Source organism: Barbus barbus (genome assembly GCF_936440315.1).
Source record: "Barbus barbus genome assembly, chromosome: 14".
NCBI classification, from domain to species: Eukaryota; Metazoa; Chordata; class Actinopteri; order Cypriniformes; family Cyprinidae; genus Barbus; species Barbus barbus.
The window spans coordinates 19,484,947-19,507,687 of record NC_136742.1 but is presented as its reverse complement, the minus strand read 5'-3'; the positions used below and the strand labels follow the sequence as shown (position 1 = coordinate 19,507,687).

The following is a 22,741-nucleotide window of genomic DNA, read 5'->3' as shown; positions in this document are numbered from 1 at the left end:
CTAATTATCACGACAAAAACACAAAGACAGAGACACATCAAGGTTAGTGTAGCTACAGCAAAGAGATGCAGCACACTCATAGACTCCGCCCTGGATTCTTTCACAGAAAGCAGAGGTTTCTGAGTTCAGTTTAGTTCATTAAAACCTGGTCTGTGTACGTACGTGATGCGGAGATGCAATGATTTCCGGACCACTCGTGACAACTGTCTTTGTGAGAAGACATAAAACACGCATCCTCTTACAAAATAGACTACTATATTTCTAAAAGTGTTTATTTTCGTCAAAAAGGCGAAGTGAATATGTAAATGAATTCGATATTACATTGTTATATAGGCACTATTATTGTTGTATCATTATTAATACAGAGCTATTATTTATTATTTCCATTATAGGCTGTTACTTTCATAAGTAGCACCTCATCGTGTCCCCGTCTCCCCTTTGTGCACCAGTCGCGGGAGGCTACTAAACATTCATAACCAGAGTTTATATTATAAAAGCAATACAATCCATCTATTCAAAACAAATAACAGCCATATTTTATGTTTCGCTTCTTTGTTTTGAACACAGGCGTTGGATCTCGTACTTCAGTGTGGACTCTCGCATGCCACACTCCACTGGCACAGCTATAGCCAGACGCGTGCGAGCATCTCACGATTCCGCCGGTTCTCCGCGCCGACCTTTCCCCCAGTTCTCCAGCACCGGGTTCACCGGGTTTACTCTGACACCGCTGACTCCTCTGTAACGCCCCCCAACAGCCACGCACCCCGTTTCAGCCAATCAGCGAGCGATCACGTACTGATCACGCGCTGTCTGCTTTCCCATAGGTCCGTTCCTGCTACACCTTTGTTTTTGATTGGTAACATGTTACCACCCGCCAGAGTGCTCTGAATTTTGTTTGTTTTTTTTCTTTCTGTTGTTTTTTTGCGCTTCTGATTCACTCAGCTGAGGTTGAACCTTGCTGTAAAAAGTGGTTAGACTTATGTGCACAGGCTTCGTTGCTATTACAGCTTTCTTCCCGGTGCTTTTCATAGACCTACACATATGCTGAATTTCGCTTCTGACTCCGGCCGGGTGAGTTGATTTTATTGCCAAAGTGGTTTTATTGCTACTTTTTAGGTTTTGCGCATTGACCCACTAATGACATCCGCTTTTGCTGTAAATTGCGACCCATATAAAATAATGTCATGCTCATTGACGGAGAACAGTTGACTTTGAACACAGCAATGTTTATAATTTCTGTTTACACGCATAGAAACATATTTGATGTTCTTGACACTTGCAACATTCTTTGTGTTACACTGCTTTAATTAAATTAAGTCATGACGAACCGTTTGCCGCAATCATTGTTGTGCATTTCCCTCCTGCATTAAGCTGCAGTGCTACTTTACGTTCAAACTGTTGTCATATATCTATATATTTTAATTTGCTAGCGATCTTATCTGAACCTTTAACATACTTGAGTTTGCGAACATTTTTCTCCCATTTCATTTTTGTTGTAAATTGTCAGTTATTTTAGAATGCATTGTTTGTTTGTGTTATTTCATCAACAACGTTGTGCATTGCTTTATCATTTTTGGTATAACATAAAGGCTCCGTTGTGAGTAACATTAATGCAATATGCCTTGATATGGTTTACCACGCTTGGATGATACTTTTTGCATGGCACACTCACATGGCGCTTTGGTTGGGTGCACGTCACTCTTAAATCTATATTTGGTAATGGGAGGTTCCCAGCAGATCATGGTTAACGCTATGCACGGCTCTAGGTGGGTGTAGTCGACCAGTACTGGGTCCCCTTTCTTTGCTTATTAATGGCAGAAGCTATTTACAGCAGATGCAAGACAAACAACATTTTGCCACTTTTATTGTCTATCATGCAATTACATTGAGTACATTTCATTCAGTGATCGTGTCAACTAATATTATTGTAGCTCAACAACCAACCTGTGACATTAAAATGACAAATGTGCTTTTTTCCAATCCGTAGTCCAGTCTTGTGGACATCTGTGAGGCAATGATGGAGAGAAACAGGCATGACAGTGAGAAGTCCTGCTCCTCCACTCTGGAATACAATGACCTAGAGGCTGCAGAGGCTTTGGTTTGCATGAGCTCCTGGGTCCAGAGGACGCACAAACCTCGCCCACTGACGCCCACCTCAGACTCTTGCGATTCTCTCCCTTTGCAGACTGAACCCAACGAGTCCCCTAAAGACCTGGTCTCCCTCTCGTCACTGGTGAGTGACTCTTTAAAGAAAATGGACTGTGTTCTAGTTCTTAATGAGCATTATAAATACATATTTCCAAAAAAGGCTTTGGGATGCTGCTGAAGCGAAAGCTCTTATGGCCTAAATCATCTTGAAAGTGTAGTATAGTGTTGTTCATGGCAAGAATACACTACATGACTTTTGGGGAAGTCGTGGCCTAATGGTTAGAGAGTCGGACTTGTAATCCAAAGGTTGCGGGTTCGAGTCCCCGACCGGCAGGAATTGTAGGTGGGGGGAGTGAATGTCCAGCGCTCTCTCCACCCTCAATACCACGACTGAGGTGCCCTTGAGCAAGGCACCGAACCCCCAACTGCTCCGGGTGTATGTTCACGGTGTGTGTGTGTTCACTGCTGTGTGTGTGCACGTTGGATGGGTTAAATGCAGAGCACGAATTCCGAGTATGGGTCACCATACTTGGCTGAATGTCACTTCACTTCACTTCACAAAATCAAAACAGATTTTAAAACACTAGGCATCATACACTTGCCGACTTTGAAAATGGTTGCAGAGAAAAACTGGACATCATAGGGGACTATGAAATCATTACAAATACTACAAACTCACACAGAAACTAAGAGATGCATTAAAATGAAAACAACATGTTCTATAATTGGCACAAATAATATATTTGATATCCTCCAACTGGATGGACTCTTAGTCTGAAGCTAAAAAAATCAGAGTCTGTGCCCATCACACTAATTTGATTTTCTGTAAAATCGGTCAACTCCGACTGGCCAAAATCTGACTGACTGTGACTTTTGGCAACTAGCGTCAATCTGGGTAGATTTTGTGTAGTCAATTAAAGGCAATTCCCAATGCTCAATGCAAATCTCTTCTCTCCAACAGTGCATGACCCCTCCCCACAGCCCAAGCTTTGCGGAAACTTCAGGCACAGCGGTTCTCAGTACCTCAGTGGCCTGCTCAGGTCTCAAACCACATCCCAGACTATGCTCAGCCTTAACCAACAGGGCTGCATGTCACGTCAACTTACAACCCAGCACCACAGTCCTGCTCAACCCAGCTCCACAGACAGAACAACCCTCACTTCGCAGAGCCACCAGCGTTATACGGCACACCGCGGACAGATCCGTGGACCACAACATTCCATCTCAGACCACAGGGCAGGTGAAGCCATGTTCCTCAGAAATCCCTCTACAGCACACAGAGCCAATTGCCAACCTCACAGCAGAACTGCAAAGCTGCAGTAACCCATGTGACACTGCAGAAACAGAGAGAACCTCCCCTTCTCCTCACTCCATGGGCATTGCTATCCCAACATCACTGTCTGCCGTTCCGCAGTCGCCCATATCCAGCCCGCCGATGCTCTGTCAGGTGTTTCCTGTTAATGGGCAGACTGGAATCATCTCCGCATTTGTTCAGACTCCAGTTCAGATGCAGGCCTCAGGGTCGAAGCCCATTCTTCCACATTCTCAACCTCTTCTGGTGGGCTCACCTGTGGCTCAGGGCACTGTGATGTTTGTCGTCCCGCAGTCTCAGGTATCCCAATCCTCCACCTGCCAGCAGAGCATTGTTACGCTTGGGAACACAAAGCTCCTGCCTTTGGCACCCGCTCCAGTCTACGTGCCCTCAGGTCAAAGTGGCGGAGTGACACAATCTGACTTCTCACGCAGGCGGAACTACGTCTGCAACTTCCAAGGATGCAAGAAGACTTACTTCAAAAGTTCCCATTTGAAGGCTCATTTGAGAACCCATACAGGTTTGTATCTATCTGGCATGTTTTTGTTGCAATAGGTTGCTGCACCCATAAAATATGGTTGTTGATCTTCTTTATCTGTATCTCAGGTGAGAAGCCTTTCAGTTGCCATTGGGAAGGGTGTGACAAAAAATTTGCCCGTTCAGATGAACTGTCCAGGCATCGCCGGACACACACGGGTGAAAAGAAGTTCGTCTGTCCTGTCTGCGAGCGTCGGTTCATGCGAAGTGACCACCTGACCAAACACGCACGACGTCACATGACAACCAAGAGGTCCACAGCGTGGCCTAACGAAGTTCGCGATGTGAACAAAATGGCCACTTCCCAAGCACCATCTTCCATGCCCCTTAGTGTGCTTCTTCCTGCCTCAAACTAGGTTAAGACTCAGACCACTCACCTCAGGACAATATCCCACTGACCATTTAACAGGGGAAATACAAGAAAACCAAGGCTGCTACACATCCATGTACATAAAACAATGTGACATTGCACTGGATTTTTATTTTAATCATGGTTGTTTATAAGGAATTCTTGTTTACTTTTATATAAGTTATGTCTCCCAATATGTATTTACTCCCTTTGCCAAAGTCTTTGCATCAGTTCATCTGTTACTTACTCTTTACTGTTGTATAGGCCTTTATCACAGTCCGCGTGTCGTCACATCCGGCTCCGATTAGTAGCGTAAAGGAATTTCTGCCTGCTTTATTGTCAATGGACAGACTCCAGTTTTGTGAAGAAAATGAAACTAATTTAGTTTAGTTGAACATTGACGCAATAAACGTCAACGTTAAAACTGCGTATTTATACCGATTCCAGACCATTTATCATGTCATCCTTCATTTTAATGTGTAACATTAGCCGCTGCCAGTCAGATTAATGAAGAGCACGCAGCTCAAGTTACTGAGGAATACTCGGACTGATTCAATTTTATTTTTAATATTATTTTGTTTATTTTTAATTATATTCATTGTGATTAACCTTCACGCCCTTGTTCACAGTATAACGATATTCAGTCGTTGCATACAATCACGGAGAATATAACTCGATTAAGATGATCAAACTTATTTTTAATTATAGTCTATGGGCTGGAAATATTTCTTTATTTGAACAACTTCAATTTGATGCAATTGTAGAGGATTGCATCAAAGTCAGCGCCTGAAAAAATGTGAGCATTATGTTTAATACAACAAGTTTGCCCTAAACCTTTAATTTAATCATTCTATACAGCCTTTAGTTGTAATTAATGTTTTAAGCTTTGGCTAATTCTAATGCTTATTAATGTGATATGTTGTTTGTAGCTGAAGAATTGCCTATACACATACAGTATGGCTCGCGCGCTCCTGTTTAAGTCACGAAATCGTGACAACACATCCCTTCGTTTCATAATTCTCAATTAATTGTTGTAAACTGAGATTGGTGTCTTTAGAAGACATATATGTGCTGAATTCTACATATATAATCCACAACAATGCCGTGCTATGGGCGCAGCCATTGATAGAAGTTCTTTTACGCTACTATTTGAATCTTCCGCTTTTCGAACACGGAAGTGTGATAAAGGCCCATAGTTGTATATAAATATATCTATCTATATGAATGTAATGTGTATTCAAATTTGCATTTATTGTTGATATATGAATAAATGTTATTGACGTTACTTCTGTTAATTGGAGAGTATTCCTGTATGCGATACTACCTGCAATATTCATTATTTAATAATAAACATTTGTAGTAAGAATATATAATTTGTTTTATTTGTTACTTCTGATATTTTTATTGAGCTGAGTTTGAGACCTCAGTAATATATTTAAAAAACATTTTAAGCCATTACACACTGCTTAATCTAAAAAAAAAAAAAACACTTAAAACGGATTAAATTGAGAAATTATACAACAAAAAAACGTACACGTAATATAAACAAGCGTTACACAACGTAGAAAAGGAAAACAATACAATCATTACATAGCCTTTACTCTTAAAAACTTTCTTCAGATACCGGGTTGTTTAGAGCAGTTCATGTTCAGAACTAACTGGAAGATACAGTTTATATTACGAGTTAAGTAGCCTCCTTTAATTATCTTTTTTTCCGTTGCATTTTTTTGCTATTCGAGCTTTACTGAAGACTCTTTTGCCAGCTAGTCGCTAATAATAACCCATGTGCTTTGGCTATAAATTGCTGTACTGACTTGCAAATATGGAGGATAATGCACAGCTATGCATGGAGAACTATAAACGCTGAATTGGATGCAGTTGTTGGACAGGCTGAGTTCACGCTTTCACCCGATACACCTGAAATCTGAACACCTTATTCCCAGGTTGTGGTTGTTGCTCTTTTTGGAGGATAGTGATTGAACGAGTGTACTCTTTTGGTTCACTCAAACTTTCTTTTCTTTTCTATATTGTTCGTGGTTCATGTCATTGTCTTTAATATCCTTTAATGCCAGGGGCCTCAGGGATAGTGTCAAACGAAAAGCTCTTTTTTTGTTGTTTGCTAAAAAACACAAATCTGATTTGATTTCTGTTTTCTTCAGGAATGTAACTATGATTACAAATGGTGTAAATCTCAGTGGGGTAACGATATTTGGAGTTCACATGGCACTGAAGACTCCGCTGGTGTATGCATTTTGAGAAACAAATTTGGTGGGGATATACAGTATTAGGGTCAGAATCGGATAGCTTAGGTTATTTTCATTTATTAGTAATTTCACTTAACTAACAAACTATAATTCTCGGAAATATATATGGGTACAATAATTCTTTGGATAATGATTTTTTTTTAACAAATTAGATGAGAAGCTTACATATTGGTCTAATAACTTTAATGTGTCATTTAATAATTTTTTGGACAGATATCCTCCAAAAAGGACCGCTTGTTCTTGTCCTGCACTATTAGACCTAATAGATAAGTTTGAATTGGTGGACATTTGGAGAGAGAGATTCCCTAACAATTTAGAGTTTACTTGGGCCAATAAAAGTGGTTCAAGACAATCTCGTATTGATTATTGGCTCATATCAAAATGTATGTCAAATTTTGATCTGAATGTCGGCATTCAATGTACCCCATTGACTGACCACAAAACTATCTTTATTAATACCACATTAATGGCAGAATATGTAACAGGCCAATGCAGAGCTTCTTTGTGGAAACTTAACAGTTCACTGTTAGAATTACCAGATGTAAAGGATACAATTAAATAATTAATTGCTAGCTATTGGAAAGCAGCCACAATTCAAAATTCTTTTGGTACCAATTGGGAGCTTTTTAAGTTTGAGACAGGTGTTTATCTAAAGTTGGAACACTTTTAGCCAAAAAAAGAAGGGTTCTTGAAGACAACCTAATCATTCAATTATCTGTCTAATAATTTTGATTGCATGTCTCTAGAGGAAAGATCTGAAATTGCAGATTTGCAAATTAAATTGGATGAATTGTACTTATCAAAGGCTAAGGGTGCTTATATAAGATCCAGGAAAAAATGGCTCGAAGAGGGAGAACTTAATTCTGCATATTTTTTTAAGGTAGAAAAGCCTAATTTTACCCTCTCAACAATTGAACAACTTTGTGTTGATGGCAAAATTGTTAAAGATAGATGAAAAAAGTGATAGATTTTTCTGTGATAGCATTGTTACTCCTGATGAAGTACAAAGAGCAATTAAGAGTTTGAAAAACAATAAGTCCCCAGGGTGGGGACTTTATTGTTTTTCAAATTATTTGCTGATGAACTTACTCCCTTTTTAACTCATGTTTTTACAGAAAGTATTGAAAAAGAGGCTTTACCTCCTACATTGATGCAACTTTAATTCCTAAACCTAAGAAAGATCTTACCTATTTAGACAACTGGCGACCCATCACACTCCTTAATAATGACGATAAAATTTTCACCATAATATTTGCTAAAAGACTTAAAGATTGTTTGGATACTGTTATAGATGAGACCCAGTCTGGATTTATGAGGGACCGACATATAATGAATAATATTAGATTAGTTTTAGATTTATTGGATTATAGTGATTTGCTGGAACATAATAGTTTTATTCTTTTCCTGGATTTTTATAAAGCTTTTGATTCAGTTGAACATAAATTTATATTTAAATCAGTGGAAAAATTTGGTTTTGGTGAATATTTTTGTAAGGCGGTAAGAACTCTATATTACTGTAGTAGCACAATTAAATTAAAATCTGGTACTTCTGCTAGATTTGACTTGTCACGTGGTATTAGGCAAGGGTGTCCATTATCCCCTTATTTATTTTTACTAGTTTCCCTGATATTCGCTTCTTATATTTCTAATAGTGGTCTTCATGGTATCTCTATTGCTGACAAACAGATCATCAGTCAACTGGCTGATAATACTGATAATAATAAAGATCAAATATCTTATTTAGGTGTTATTATAACAAAAAATGAATTAGAAAGATGCTCCTTAAATTTGAATCCATTAATTGAGAGTACTCATAAAAAACTGAATATGTGACTCCAACGTGATCTCTCACTGAAGGGAAGAATCTTACTAGCCAAAGCTGAAGGTTTGTCAAGGTTAACACATGCTGCTCTCTCTTTGAATGTTGACACTGCCATTCTTAAAAAAATGCATACAATGCTTCTCAACTTTGTTTGGAAGAATAAAACTCATTTTATTAGAAAATCTGTATTTATGAACACCATTGAGAAAGGGGGTTTAAACTTTCTTGATTTCACCACTTTAAACAACACCTTTAATATAAATTGGATAAAAAAACTGTATCAATAAGCCCTCATCTATATGGAATCTGATCCCTAATGTTTTTTTTTCCAAACGGTGGTTTAAATTTCTTATTAATCTGTAACATCATGAAAATCCCTGTCAAATTATCTCTTTTTCATAAATGTTATTAGCTTGGTCCCTCATTTTTAAATACAATTTTACACCTCACTCGTATCTAATCTGGAATAACAAGAATCTGTATAAACACATCTAGGCTATTTAAAAAAAAAAAGGTTTAAAAATGGTATTATTTTTGTGTCTCAACTTTCCAATCAAAATGGTTCAATCTGTAATTACTCTGAGTTTTTAGCTAAGCATGGAATTCCTGTTAGTCCGAAAGAGTTTGCAATTGTTACTGATGCAGTGCCACATGGGCTTCTCATGCTTTTTAGAGGTCTTTCGTTTCCAATCTCATGTCAGATCTTTGTAAAACATTTGTTGGAAAACAGTGCCTTACATCATCCAAGTCAAAAAACAATAAGAAAATGAGAGTTTTGTTTCAGATGGAGTCCATTTCTGTGCCTTATGTAATCTCTTATTGGAATGGTTTAGTAAGTGATATTCCCTGGAAGAAAGTTTGGTCATTACCTCACAAATATTTAATTACTAACAAAATGAGAGAAATTGCATTTAAGTTGATTCATAGAATTTACCCGGATAAGTGCTCTCTTAAAAGACTTCAGAATAATATTAACACCAACTGTTCTTTCTGTTTAGAAAACAATGGGGGAAGTCGTGGCCTAATGGTTAGAGAGTAGGACTTGTACTAGGTTGCGGGTTCGAGTCTCCGGCCAACAGGAATTGTAGGTGGGGGGAGTGAATGTCCAGCGCTCTCTCCACCCTCAATACCACGACTGAGGTGCCCTTGAGCAAGGCACCGAACCCCCAACTGCTCCCCGGGCGCTGCAGCATAAATGGCTGCCCACTGCTCCGGGTGTGTGTTCACTGCTGTGTGTGTGCACTTTGGATGGGTTAAATGCAGAGCACGAATTCCGAGTATGGGTCACCATACTTGGCTGAATGTCACTTCACTTCACTCACAATGAAATGTCTTTATATTTATTCTGGAATTGCTCTTACACAACATCATTTTGGTGTGACATTCTTGACTTTATTAAATGTTATGTGAATCCTAATTTCGAGTTTACTTAAAGAAATGTCATTTTTGGCTTTCATGAATGTGAAAAAAAAGTGATGCTTATTTTCCTTCGCTAAATATCATATTCATAAATGTGAATTTTCTAAATGTAAACCTTTTTTTTTACGATTCAAACTTGAAATGAAAAATTATTTTGAATCTATTGAGTTCTCTACGAACGTGAAAGACATAAGAACAATGACTTTGTGGAAGGACTTGGCACTTCCTTTGGATTGAAAGACTGGGTATCCCCGAGCGGTTGTTGTGTTTTGACGATGACAATTGTTGTTGTTTTTTTTTGTTTTTTTTCAGGCATGCATTCAATAATAATAAATATAAAAAAATCTATTCTCAACACTGTCACCCCACTGCACCCAGTAACAAACCTCGTCCAATCACATTGCTTCATTGTGGAGCGGTTAGGGGGTGCGACCAATCACAGAGGATGATGAGTTGTAAAAATGGCAACAGCAGCTTGACTGACTAACCTTGGGCTCTGCCCATTTGCCCGATATTTCCAAACAAAAAAACAAAAGACACTGTCACTGCACTGAAAGTTGATTTAAAATACATTTTCTTTCTGTTTTAATGATAATGATCTAAACTAAAGTGTAAGCAAAATGGGACTCAACGATGGCCTACGTGAACAGTCTTGTGGAGAACCAGTTTGATGCCATATTTGTACTTGACCATAAGTTGTTTGTCATATATGATAAAAAAAGCATTTGAACAACTTTTCGCAAATACATACAATTAATTTTAAATGTCACTTTAAATAGAGGAGAGGCCTCCCCTGCTGGTCTCCTTAGCATTAGAGGAAGTTTACTGAATGACATAACTGTACAAGGATTTGTTTTATTTCCACAACAGGGCTGATAATACTAACCAATACTATCGCATCTGGTGACTTCATAGTAGCTAAGAATTATTTAGATTACATCTATTTTGGGTTGGAATATTTGTATTATTATTCAGTCAAAAACATAGAGCAAACTATATGAATAACTAAGTAAATAATGTCGTCTGCGAGTAAATATTATGAAAAAGACCACAAATGTTCGCTTTGCTGTCTTTTGAAGGTCTTTTTGATGATTATGCCCCTTGTATTATATTACTGTATTATGTATTTTTCTGCATTTATTTGTTTTATTCTTTCTTGGTTTTCCTGTTATGTTTATTTTGTTTATCTGTATTATTTGTTATGCTTGCTATTTGGACTTTTTTGAATTGTATTAAGAATTTTCTGACTGTTGCTAATTGGTGTTTTTGTATGTTTAAGCAATAAAAAATAAAATAAAAAAATGTTTCGCTTTGTTACCACAATGTGTAGTTATTGTCCTCCCGCCACCAGAGAGCAGTGTCTCAAAAGCATGCTGTATTTGATCCCAGGCAGTGACCTCTTGGGCGCTCTTTGTCGACTCCCGCGTCCTGAAAATGTTTTTATGAAGAAACCAAAACAAAGGATTTCAATATTTTTGCTTTTTGTAAAATACGTTTTAAACACAGTTTGGGTTATTGTTTTTAATGTAGATTTTGAAATTAATCTCAAAGCTCGTAGGAATTCGTGTTTTGTTTTAAGTTAAGCAACTGGCTTAACAGCTGATAGTTTGTTGTGGCGTAAAGGTTAATCGCCAATAAAATACATATAAGTTACTTAGAATCTCTCATTTTAGACGCTTATGGAGCATGCTATATTAATTAATGATGCCCAACATGATCTTTAATTGTGCTTGTGGACGAGAGAAACCAGAAGAAGGGGAACAAAACATTTTCGCCTCGTCAATAGGATGATTTTATGAAGGTAACGTTAGTAATATCAAAGGTCGCATGGCTAGTTTTGTGTTCACCATTAAAAATTATTATTTAGGATGTATTATGGGTGATCTTAAGGGTTGAAATCATGTATTTTGATTGTTTACTCAAATCTGGCGCCAAACCATTGCTTCCTTTCGGGAAGGTTTTTTTTGTTAAAAAATAAGTCTGGATTTGTGGCTGCGACGTTGTAAAAAGGGGGACTTTAAAAACGCATTTTCCCCCAAATATCATGGGAGATGTTGTTTTGCCTAAATGTTTCTTGTGTGCTGTTTTATGTGGTAACGTTATCTGTATGTGACCAAGAACTGCAGTTGGTTTCATTGGCACATGTCATTTTCATTAACCTTATTATGTTCAAAAGGAATTATAAATAATGGCAACTCATTAATGTAAAGTGTAAACAAAAATACTATTGCCTGTAAATGTTTTTCTTGTGTAGGCTCTTAACTTGAACATGCATTTCGAACATTTTATTTTCTTACAAAGTATTTCGTTTAGAAAATGCAAATTAAATACTTTAAAATATGTATATAAAAAAGTGATGTGATATTACATAGCTTTTGTTTCATATTCGCGCCTTTTTAAACCAGTTTGTGTAACTGCATGTTCGGTTTTGTGTAACATTTCGCATCCCCCAATAAATTTGAATTTCCCGCGGGGCGTAACTCTCACGTGACATCTCGGAGAATTCTGATTGGTTCATCTGATGGGAGAGTTAAAAGGACCGGTGAAGTTAGCCCTTTTCTTATTGGCTGAGAATGAGCGCCAAGAATCGAATATAAAACGAATCCCCGGCATTCTGCAAATCTTCATTTTCTTACTGCCTGCAGGACTGTAGATCTTCAAGCTTATGCTCTTCGATTTTATTTATTTGTAGTTGACTTTGTTTTAGAAGTTGTTCATTATTTAAAGTTTTTAGCTTATTCTCATTTTCTATTTTACTGAACACGTCAAGCGTTAACAATGCAGTCAACCCGCTCTCCACTGAAAGCTAAGAATGAAAACACCGTTTCCGCCAAAATCAATAACATGTCCTTGCTGGACAAAGAAAACACGGTAAGATTACTATTATTATTATTATAGGGGTTATTGTAATACTTCTTAGACTTGTACGTTACTGAGATGCTTGACGTTTCAGGCGTCTAGATCAATACTACACACTTTAGTAGAAAATGTCACTTTTGTTTAATTAAAGGACAAATGTTAAACAGTTATGCTAATCGGGTGGTTTGTGTTGTTCTCAGCCGCCCAGTCTGAACTCCACCAGGATCCTGGCGTCCAAAACGGCGCGCAAAATCTTTGATGATTCAGAGGTACGTTCACTTTAACTGCATTACAGCACGTTTCTTCTGAACTTACTGCATCGATGCATTTAATCTATATACCGTTTTAAATGATTAGTGATTTCTCAAGCGATGTCTTCAACGTGGTAACGTTACGTTAGATGAAATTTGGCGGATTCTGAACGCGCCAAGTTGGGCTGATGCATCCAAACTATCGGGCCTTTAACTAAGAACAAAAGCTCGTACTGAAGCCCATGACATATGGTCAGTTAAAATGGGGGTTATTTAGTGTTTTGAGCCAGTTAATTTATTGGGTAATATCTTGTTTTGGCGGGTCAGTAGCTGAAGCTGGTATTCTGTTGTGTAACTTCGGCTAAACGACGCAGAGTTGATGTGAAAACATGAAAATACTCCTATTCTGTATGACCGTGCTTATATGACCATATTGTTTTTCTAGCGAATTTTATCCGGTTAAATGGAAGAGCACTCTTTTTTTCCAACTTGAAAACTAGCTCTGTAGTAGTAGTAGTATCACTTGGGAGAGATGAATGAAACTGACCCACACTTATAAAAGCCAAAGTAAATCAGTTAACCCCCAGCCCCGTGTTTCTGGTGTGAAGATACAGGAATATGAATATAGTTACAAGTAGTTAACAAGGCAACAAACCCTGGCAAGACTAGCTTTTCAGGCATATATATAAATATTAAAGGATTTAATGCCGCATAGTTTAACTATTTTACCTAACTGTTTTTGTTGGGAAAAATAAGTGTAATCATTTTAGTTTTCAAGTCCATGTGATGCGTATAACCAAAAATAATTTTGTGCTCCTCCCATTCCCCATGACTGTTAGATTTTTACATGCCATTTTGTTTGTTGGCAAATCTAAAGTTTTACCTTTTTAACTTTTAAGGAGAAGACAAAAGCTAGGAAAGGAGCTGTGGAAGAGGAGCCCCTTCTGAAGGAGAACCCCCACCGCTTCGTCATATTCCCAATTCAGTACCATGACATCTGGCAGATGTACAAGAAGGCAGAGGCCTCTTTCTGGACAGCAGAGGAGGTGAGCTTCAATATTATTTGATCCCAAAGGGGATATTACATTTTCCCATATTCTTACGGGTCTTATATATGGCATCAAAGCTGCTGGTACACTTTGGTTTTTAAATTGCAGCATTTTGAAAGTTTTGCCCTTTATTTTCTCCAAGGTTGACCTGTCCAAAGATCTTCAGCACTGGGAGTCCCTGAAAGACGAGGAGAGATATTTCATTTCTCATGTTTTGGCTTTTTTTGCTGCGAGTGATGGCATTGTCAATGAGAACTTGGTGAGTTCAGGGGCAAACTTGTGCAAACAAATGTAAAAAGCAACTTGATTCTAATCGCTTGTCTTCTGTGATGCTCTAGGTGGAGCGATTTACTCAGGAAGTCCAAGTGACTGAAGCCCGTTGCTTCTATGGTTTCCAGATTGCCATGGAAAACATCCACTCTGAAATGTACAGTCTGTTGATTGACACCTACATCAAAGATTCCAAAGAGAGGTGAGCTTTTGGAAATAATGTTGGAGTTATTTGGGGCAATGATGAGTGGCGCAGGGGTACGTACCTCAGCTGATAATGGGAGCTGAGTGTTGACTGCTCAAGATCAGTGGACATGTGGTCAGCTGGTTGTAGGGCGTCAGCACGAAACTATCGCCTTAACTGAGCTCCATAAACTTGCTTGTCTAATTATGATTGGTGTATTTAGACATTGGCTCACCAATGAAGTGTTTATTTTTGTCTTGTAGAGAGTTTCTTTTCAATGCCATTGAGACTATGCCTTGCGTAAAGAAGAAGGCCGACTGGGCGCTTAACTGGATTGGAGACAAAAATGCACAATTCGGTATGTTGCATTAATATATTATTATTGTGTGTTTTTATTTTAAATAATTTGAGCTAATAAGTTTTTGTTTTCAGGGGAGAGAGTGGTGGCTTTTGCTGCTGTGGAAGGAATCTTCTTTTCCGGGTCTTTTGCTTCTATTTTCTGGCTGAAGAAGAGAGGACTCATGCCTGGACTCACCTTCTCCAATGAACTTATCAGCAGAGATGAGGTAACCGTTTTGAGATGCACTCTAACACTGGTATGAATGAGTTTGTAAGTGTGGTGTGAAAGTTGAAGATGTGGTCTCAACGTTTGTTCTTATCCTTGCAGGGCCTTCATTGTGACTTTGCCTGCCTCATGTTCAAGCACTTGGTCAACAAACCTTCAGAAGCAACAGTAAAGAAAATCATCATGAATGCAGTTGAAATTGAACAGGTTTGTATACTTTAATGCTATATACATTTCAGGGGTTCAACCTTCATGGTTTTCAGTGATGGTCTTTGTTGCTTTAGACTTTTGTGTGTGTAGAAACTGTACTGTAACTTCAGTGCAATGCATCCTATTGGTGAGAAACGAATCAAATTTTTCTTTAACTTCCTAGGAATTCCTGACCGATTCTCTGCCAGTAAAGCTTATTGGCATGAATTGTGACATGATGAAGCAATACATCGAGTTTGTGGCTGACAGACTTCTGCTGGAGCTGGGATTTGACAAGGTAGGGTTGGAGTTTTTTTTTTTTTTGGGGTAGATTTACATCTCTGCTCATAGTGGCAGCATAGTCTTTGTGACTGACCTCAGGTCTTAACAGATGGTATTTTAATTTGACCTTTTTAAATTTGCTTTCTAGGTCTATAAAGTGGAAAATCCTTTTGACTTCATGGAGAACATTTCCTTGGAGGGCAAGACCAACTTCTTTGAGAAGCGAGTCGGCGAGTACCAGCGGATGGGAGTCATGTCCGGACCCACAGATAACACTTTCAGACTGGATGCTGATTTTTAGAGACTCAATCTGAGTGCATGAATGGACAAACTATGAACTCTTTGGACTGGAGTTTCAACCTCACTTATTTCTACAGTTTGTTTACAAGATTTTTTTCTTAAACTTTCCTTTTAATAATCTAATACTAATGTCTTTTTATTTTTGTTGTTTTAAATAATAATAAAAAGAACCGATCTACTTGCTGCTTTTTTTCTTTGCTTTGCCTTTTGGGCATGGTGAAGACCAGAAATGTTTGTCTACAACTCATCTTCTCTTTTTATTGTAATTTGCATGTTTACTGCAAATTGTGGTTTTGTTTTTGAATAAATACTTAATTGGTGCTGAAGTTCCATTTGTTACCTGTCACTTGGTAAAGGGGTAATTTACTGTCATTTAAGACAAGTACTTTTCAACCATTCCATTGAACATGAGAGTAATGTCCATGTTGGTGTAATGTGATCAACTTCCAGGAAAAGGAGTGTATCTTTCGGCAGGTTTTGCCTTTGTTGCCTACACAGACTTGATAAATTCTTTCAGCTGCTGTGAAGTTTTATAATGGGTGACCAAAGTCGGTCCTGGAGGGCCGGTGTCCTGCAGAGTTTACCTCAAACTTGCCTCAACATACCTGCCTGAAAGATTCTACAGGTACATCTAAAAATTAGAAAATCATTTTTCTTTTTACATTTTAAAAAGTGGAACTTTCATATTTTAGATTCGTTACATGTAAAGTAAAACCAACTTTTTTTTTTTTTGATGATTTGATGCTTACAGCTCATGAAAGTCAAAAATCAGTATCTCAAAATATTAGAATATTTACATTTTGAGTTTCAATTAATGACCATCCCTACAGTATAAATTCCGGGTATCTCTTGTTCTTTGAAACCACAATAATGGGGAAGACTGCTGACTTGGCAATGATCCAGAAGACAATCATTGACACCCTCCACAAAGAGGGTTGGTCACAGAGGGTCATTACTGAAAGGTGTGGCTGTTTACAGAGTGCTGTATCAAAGCATATTAAATGCAAAGTTGACTGGAAGGAAGAATTTGGGTAGGAAAATGTGCACAAGCAACAGGGATGGCCGCAAGCTTGAGAATACTGTCAAGCAAAGCTGATTCAAACACTTGGGAGAGCTTCATATCAAGAGTCACCACGCTCAGACGTCTTTAGGAAAAGGGCTAGCAAGCCACTTCCGAACCAGAGACAACGTCAGAAGTGTCTTACCTGGGCTGTGGAGAAAAAGAACTGGACTGTTGCTCAGTGGTCTAAAGTCCTCTTTTCAGATGCAAGTAAATTTTGCATTTCATTTGTAAATCAAGGTCTGGAGGAAGACTGGAGAGGCACAGAATGTTGCTTGAAGTCCAGTGTGAAGTTTCCACAGTCAGTGATGATTTGGGCTGCCATGTCATCTGCTATTTTTGGTCCACTGTGTTTTCTGAAGTCCACAGTCAACGCAGCCATCTACCAGGAAATTTTAGAGCACTTCATGCTTCCTTCTGCTGACATTTTATGGAGATGCTTATTTAATTTTCCAGCAGGACTTGGCACCTGCCCACACTGCCAAATGTACCAAAAGCTGGTTCAATGACCATGGTGTTACTGTGCTTGATTGGCCAGCAAACTCACCTGACCTGAACCCCATTAGGAATCTATGGGGTATTGTCAAGAGGAAGATGAGAGACACCAGACCCAACAATGCAGATGACCTGAAGGCTGCTATCAAAGCAACCTGGGCTTCCATTACACCTGAGCAGTGCCACAGGCTGACTGCCTCCATGCCACGTCACATTGATGTAGTAATTCATGCAAAAGGAGGCCCAACCAAGTATTGAGTGCATAGAAATGAACATACTTTTCAGAAACCTGACATTTTTGTTTAAAATATCCTTTTTTTTATTGATCTTATGCAATATTCTAATATTCTGAGACACTGAATTTTGGGTTTTCATTATATGTAAGCCATAATCAAAATTTCAAGAAATAAAGGCTTGAAATATTTCACTCTATGTAATGAATCTATATAATATATACAGTAGGTTTCACTTTCTGAAATGAGTGACAAAAAATATTGACCTTTTTCACGATATTCAAATTTTTTGAGATGTACCTGTAGTATGCCTAGTAAGACCTTGATTTATCTGGTTCAAGTGTGTTTGATTAGGGTTGGAGCTAAACTCTGCAGGACACCGGCCCTCCAGGACCGAGTTTGGACATCTGCTTTATAGCATCTGCCCAAACTGGAGCAGGCTTACTGACGTCAACCACATTTTTTCAAAATGTCTCCCTCTGTTTTCACATTGAGGTAAGGTGAAGAATCAAGAAGAATTCACTGGAGGCTGATTTCCATATTGTTAGTTCATAACTTATGTTGAAAGTCAGTTTGATACAATGAGCCAGTAGTTACTGGCCAATAAATGGTCTATTTAAAATTCACATTTCATTATTTAAAATGAACTTTTCAAGTTTAATCAAGACTTAATGTTTTAGTACACTGAATGAAATGGTTCTCTCCATACACACCTGTAATGAGCAACATTGCTGACATGGAAACTTCTAAAGCACTCCATATATTTATAGTAGTCATTATCTAGAGCACTCCTGGCATGAGCTGATGACCGGTTGTTCTCTAAATGCTCTCAGGACGTTGAAAACTATTTCTGCATGGTACAGCATGAACTTAAGTTGTAAAAACACTCCTTAACTTTAATATAGCTGTATTGCTCAAAATATTCATGCTTGTATTTGCATATACTATCAGTTTTCTTTTGTACATTCTAAAACAAGTCATATCTTCCCTTATTGTGTATTTCTATTTTGGAGTGTGCTACAACTGTCACTGATTGTCAGTTGATCTGTGCTGCTGTAAGCACTGTAAAAAAAAAATGATGAATAGTCATGAATATCTGAGTCTTCCTGTCAGGGCCGATATGAGTGTCTCTCTGAATATGAACAGCGATTGACTCTGGGACATGTACATTACTATGAAGATCATTTATATGGGGTTTTCTCATTAGCGTGCCTGTCAGCGGTTCATTCTGAAGAGTCCTTTGCTGACAACAGCTGCTAGCTGACACATCGACACAGTAGATCTTGTTATCAGACATTAGATCACTGAAATAACCCAGTGTTACAACAGGCACTATGAGCCACATTTGTATATAGAAACAATTACACCAAAGTGATGCATCTGTTTTCTATGAAAGCCATGTCTCGACTCGTTTTATTTCTCATAAAAACGTTTCTTTCATGTGTCATCTTTGTCTTTTTTCCCCCCTAAAACATTTGTATGCAATTTTTACTTTGAAGGTTTTTTTTTGGCAAATGTTTTTTTTTTTTTTTTTTACCTCTGCTACTGTTACCACTAATATTTATTTATGGTAACACCTTTTAAGGACCAATTCTCACTATTAACTAGCATGCACATTACTAGCATATTGGCTGTTTATTAGTACTAATACTGTAAATTACTGCCATATTCCTGCATATATTACTGCCACTTTGCATGACCATATGTGACCCTCGTCATAAGTCGCATGCGTATATTTGTAGCAATAGCCAACAATACATTGTATGGGTCAAAATCATAGATTTTTCTTTCATGCCAAAAATCATTAGGATATTAAATAAAGATCATGTTCCATTAAGATATTTTGTAAATTTACTACCTTAAATATATCAAAACTTTTCTTTTTTAAAAAATTAGTAATATGCATTGCTAAGAATATTTCTTATTATTTTTATTTTCAAAAGATTTTCAAATATTGTCCTATCATCACAAATCATACATCAATGGAAAGTTATTTATTCACCTTTCAGATGATGAATAAATCTCAATTTTAAAAAACTGATCATTATGACTGGTTTTGTGGTCCAGGGTCACATATTCTAGATCACTTAACCCTACCCAATAACCTAAACAATACCTACTACCTAACTATTTATAAGCAGCAAATTAGGAATTTATTGAGGCAAAATTTGCCATTAAAAGTTAGTTAATAGTGAGACCTGGACCTTAAAGTGTGACTTTATTTCTTTATTTATTTTAGTGCAATTTTAGTACTTTTATATACTATTATAGTATTTATTTATTGATTTATTAGTAATTATTAATATTTAGATTTTTTAAATATTTAGCGTTTTTGTGTATTTTCAGTTGTCATTTAGTCATTTTGTTATGTGCTTCTGTCATTTGTTTTAGTTTTTTCATACTTTTATCATGTTTTTTATATTTTAATTTAGCTTTGTTAAATTTGTAAATTTATATGTGATAGTATTTCAGTTTAAACTTGTAATGTTTCTCATTTGTTTAGTTTTTCATCTAATATATATATATAATTTATTTTATTTCAGATTTATTTCAATAAAGTTTTAGGTAACAATAATAACAACAATAATACTTAATACTTGCTTACTGGCAAGAAATTATATTTATTCAATTATATATATTTTTATTATTCCTCTCTCTCTCTCTTTTTATTTATTTAATTTTAGTAAAAAAATCAATTTTCTTGAGCTATTTTGTAATTTGTTGTTGGTTTTATGGAAATAGCACAATGTTTACTCATCTTTTATTTACTCACATTTGCAACGTGAAGTGAATTCAACTTCAAATAGTGTATTTCCTACATTCCTACGTCCTCTATTAAAGGCCCTGTGAACACTGTAGCTGCCATCAGCCCTGCATATAATCCACATCACTCTCTGGTATGACCCAGCAGCGTCATGCCACAAACAGGTTGATCAACAAACCATTGTTCCCAATATAATGAATGTTAAAAAGCATTTGGGCCCAACAGTTGCCACTCTCCAATTGGGGGTCTACTGGTAAGCGCAGCTGTCTGAAACAGGCAAATCCCATGTCTCCTCCATGCCCTTTTAAGGAGACAGGACCCTGTCAAAGTGCTTGTGTGTGTTGCTTGCTTTGTTTGACCACTGGGCCTCCCACACAGCAGCGCTAATAGATCACAACCCAGTAAATATTGCCACAGTAGAATTACAACTGTTACTGTACATTAATAGCGCAACTGGGACACCTAAATTCCTTTGCTTATCTTTCCTAAACACCATAAATGCACATTTTCAGCATTTTTTCACCAGAATGATGCTAATTCACACAGTATAAATGCAAAGAAACCATTAGCAATGATCTCGTTTTGGTAGACAGCATCATCAGAGCTATAATAAGATGCCAGTATCGTTCACGGTACATGAGGGTTCAAGGGAATTCGAATGGATTGTGTTCTGTAGATATCTATCAAGCTAGCATGAAAAACTGCTAATAATAGCACATTAACAAAGAGGCGTAAACTTTATGGTGCTCAAAAATGCTCACACATAATCCAACTTTGTCACAGGAAGCCGAGGCATCTATAAGAAACTCCAGAAATCTGATAACAAAAGGTTAGAAAATACTATCACACTGATATCATGGTCTTTTTCAGTCAAGCTGGAGCTTTGAGGATCACAAATAGAGCATTATCTACTGTTCACCAAGCCTGAAACAACACAAGATAATAAACACGCCAAAACAGGAGGCAATGCCACCTTTGACGCCAAATGGTCATTCTAAGATGTTGAAAGAAAATGAATAATTTATGAAATGCATGTTTTGACCCAAACTACATGTGCAGAATCAAACTAGCATTTTAAAAAACCATTCTCATCATGGCAAGGTTGTTTTCTCATAGTGTTGAGTGAAAGAGATAATGGGCGAGAAGGTGACAAATAAGGAGTTGGAGCCAAGCAAGCAGCACCGAGAAGCAGCACTGATGTGTATCCAGGAGCACCTGTCACTCAACATGACCCTAAAAGGACAGAGCTGGGCCAATCAGAGAACAGCAGTTGCAGAGAAAGGACACGGGTCTTTCTAAACACCCCCCACACCTCTCAGCTGTCTGGCATGTTGTGGGCCCGATCGCATACCAGAGCCCAGGCCATTTGACAAAGGTGGTGTTACTCAGGTCTAGCTCCTATGTGACCCCACACATCTAGTGTGACATCCTCTGTCTTCCAAATGCCTGTGAAATCATTTTTTGTCACTGTATGTCACAGTGACCTTACACATATAGTTGTATATTGTTCTGGGTCAAAGGTCACGATGTGTGCTTTGCTGACATTCTTATTGGTGCAAATAGTAGCTAAAATCTTAACATGAACATGTTATTTATACATTTTGTATGTGTGTAATGATGTTCTTTTTCATGTGCTATTGTCTTATGCTTAAATAATATTTTTATTCTGGTAGATACAATTATTATTGGGCAAGAAATGATCAATATTAAAATAAAACACAAACAATTAAAAACCAATCATTTTAAATGCTACAAGTGTTATTTTAGTATTATATTTATACGCTATTAGTATTTATTATTGTTTTGATTTTTTTTCATATATTTTCTATTTTAGCTAAAGCTTAAATAATTTTGTTATGAGCTTTTGACATTTTTATTTGTTTTTAATGTATCTATTTTGCTTAATTGTGTTAGTTTTAGTTATAGTCATTTTATTTCTTGAGTTTCACATTATTATTACTATTTTTTGTTATTTTCCAAGGCATCGTTTTTCATTTTTTAGTTTAAGTTTTTCAATATACAGTAATATTGAATATTTCTATTTGATTTTATTTCAGCTTTATTTCCAGCTTAAATTATTTTGAACAGTTTTAGTTTGAGTTAACAATAACTCATCATTCAGATGACCTTGGTCATCATCTAACTAAATTAATCTAAATTAACTAAGTTAGATGATGGCCAAGGTCATCTGAATGTAAAAATGCACAACCAAATTTTCAATATCTGCCAACAATAAAAACATTTTTAAAGACATTTTTTCTTTAGCCACATCCATAGAAAACAATGCATCATCATAAAGCAATATTTTATCTTTGTTTTTTGTCACACAAATAACAGAACATGACATTAAACTTTACATCATATGTTAAAAGATATGGAGAACAATCTT

General features: G+C 37.1%; 2 protein-coding genes across 3 annotated transcripts; both read left to right on the top strand.

The window, feature by feature from the left end:
- The first annotated feature begins 837 nt into the window (after window positions 1-837).
- On the top strand, window positions 838-5,819 carry LOC306880236 (Krueppel-like factor 11). The gene is made up of 4 exons (XM_079433616.1): window positions 838-1,071; window positions 1,988-2,233; window positions 3,110-3,980; window positions 4,067-5,819. Exons 1-4 carry the CDS (start codon window positions 1,042-1,044, stop codon window positions 4,351-4,353), a joined length of 1,434 nt encoding a protein of 477 aa, XP_079289742.1. The 5' UTR covers window positions 838-1,041; the 3' UTR covers window positions 4,354-5,819.
- Window positions 5,820-11,242: 5,423 nt separating this feature from the next.
- rrm2 (ribonucleotide reductase M2 polypeptide) lies at window positions 11,243-16,131 on the top strand. 2 transcript variants are annotated; one of them, XM_079433405.1, is made up of 11 exons: window positions 11,254-11,652; window positions 12,622-12,722; window positions 12,911-12,979; window positions 13,861-14,007; window positions 14,153-14,269; window positions 14,349-14,482; window positions 14,728-14,822; window positions 14,897-15,030; window positions 15,132-15,236; window positions 15,403-15,516; window positions 15,649-16,130. In XM_079433405.1, the coding sequence occupies exons 2-11, from the start codon at window positions 12,630-12,632 to the stop codon at window positions 15,799-15,801; spliced, it is 1,161 nt and encodes a 386-aa protein (XP_079289531.1). In that variant the 5' UTR covers window positions 11,254-11,652; window positions 12,622-12,629; the 3' UTR covers window positions 15,802-16,130. The 2 variants fall into 2 exon arrangements, with proteins under 2 accessions (XP_079289532.1, XP_079289531.1); XM_079433406.1 differs by lacking the exon at window positions 12,622-12,722 and having other exon boundaries at window positions 11,243-11,652; window positions 15,649-16,131.
- Window positions 16,132-22,741: the final 6,610 nt, after the last annotated feature.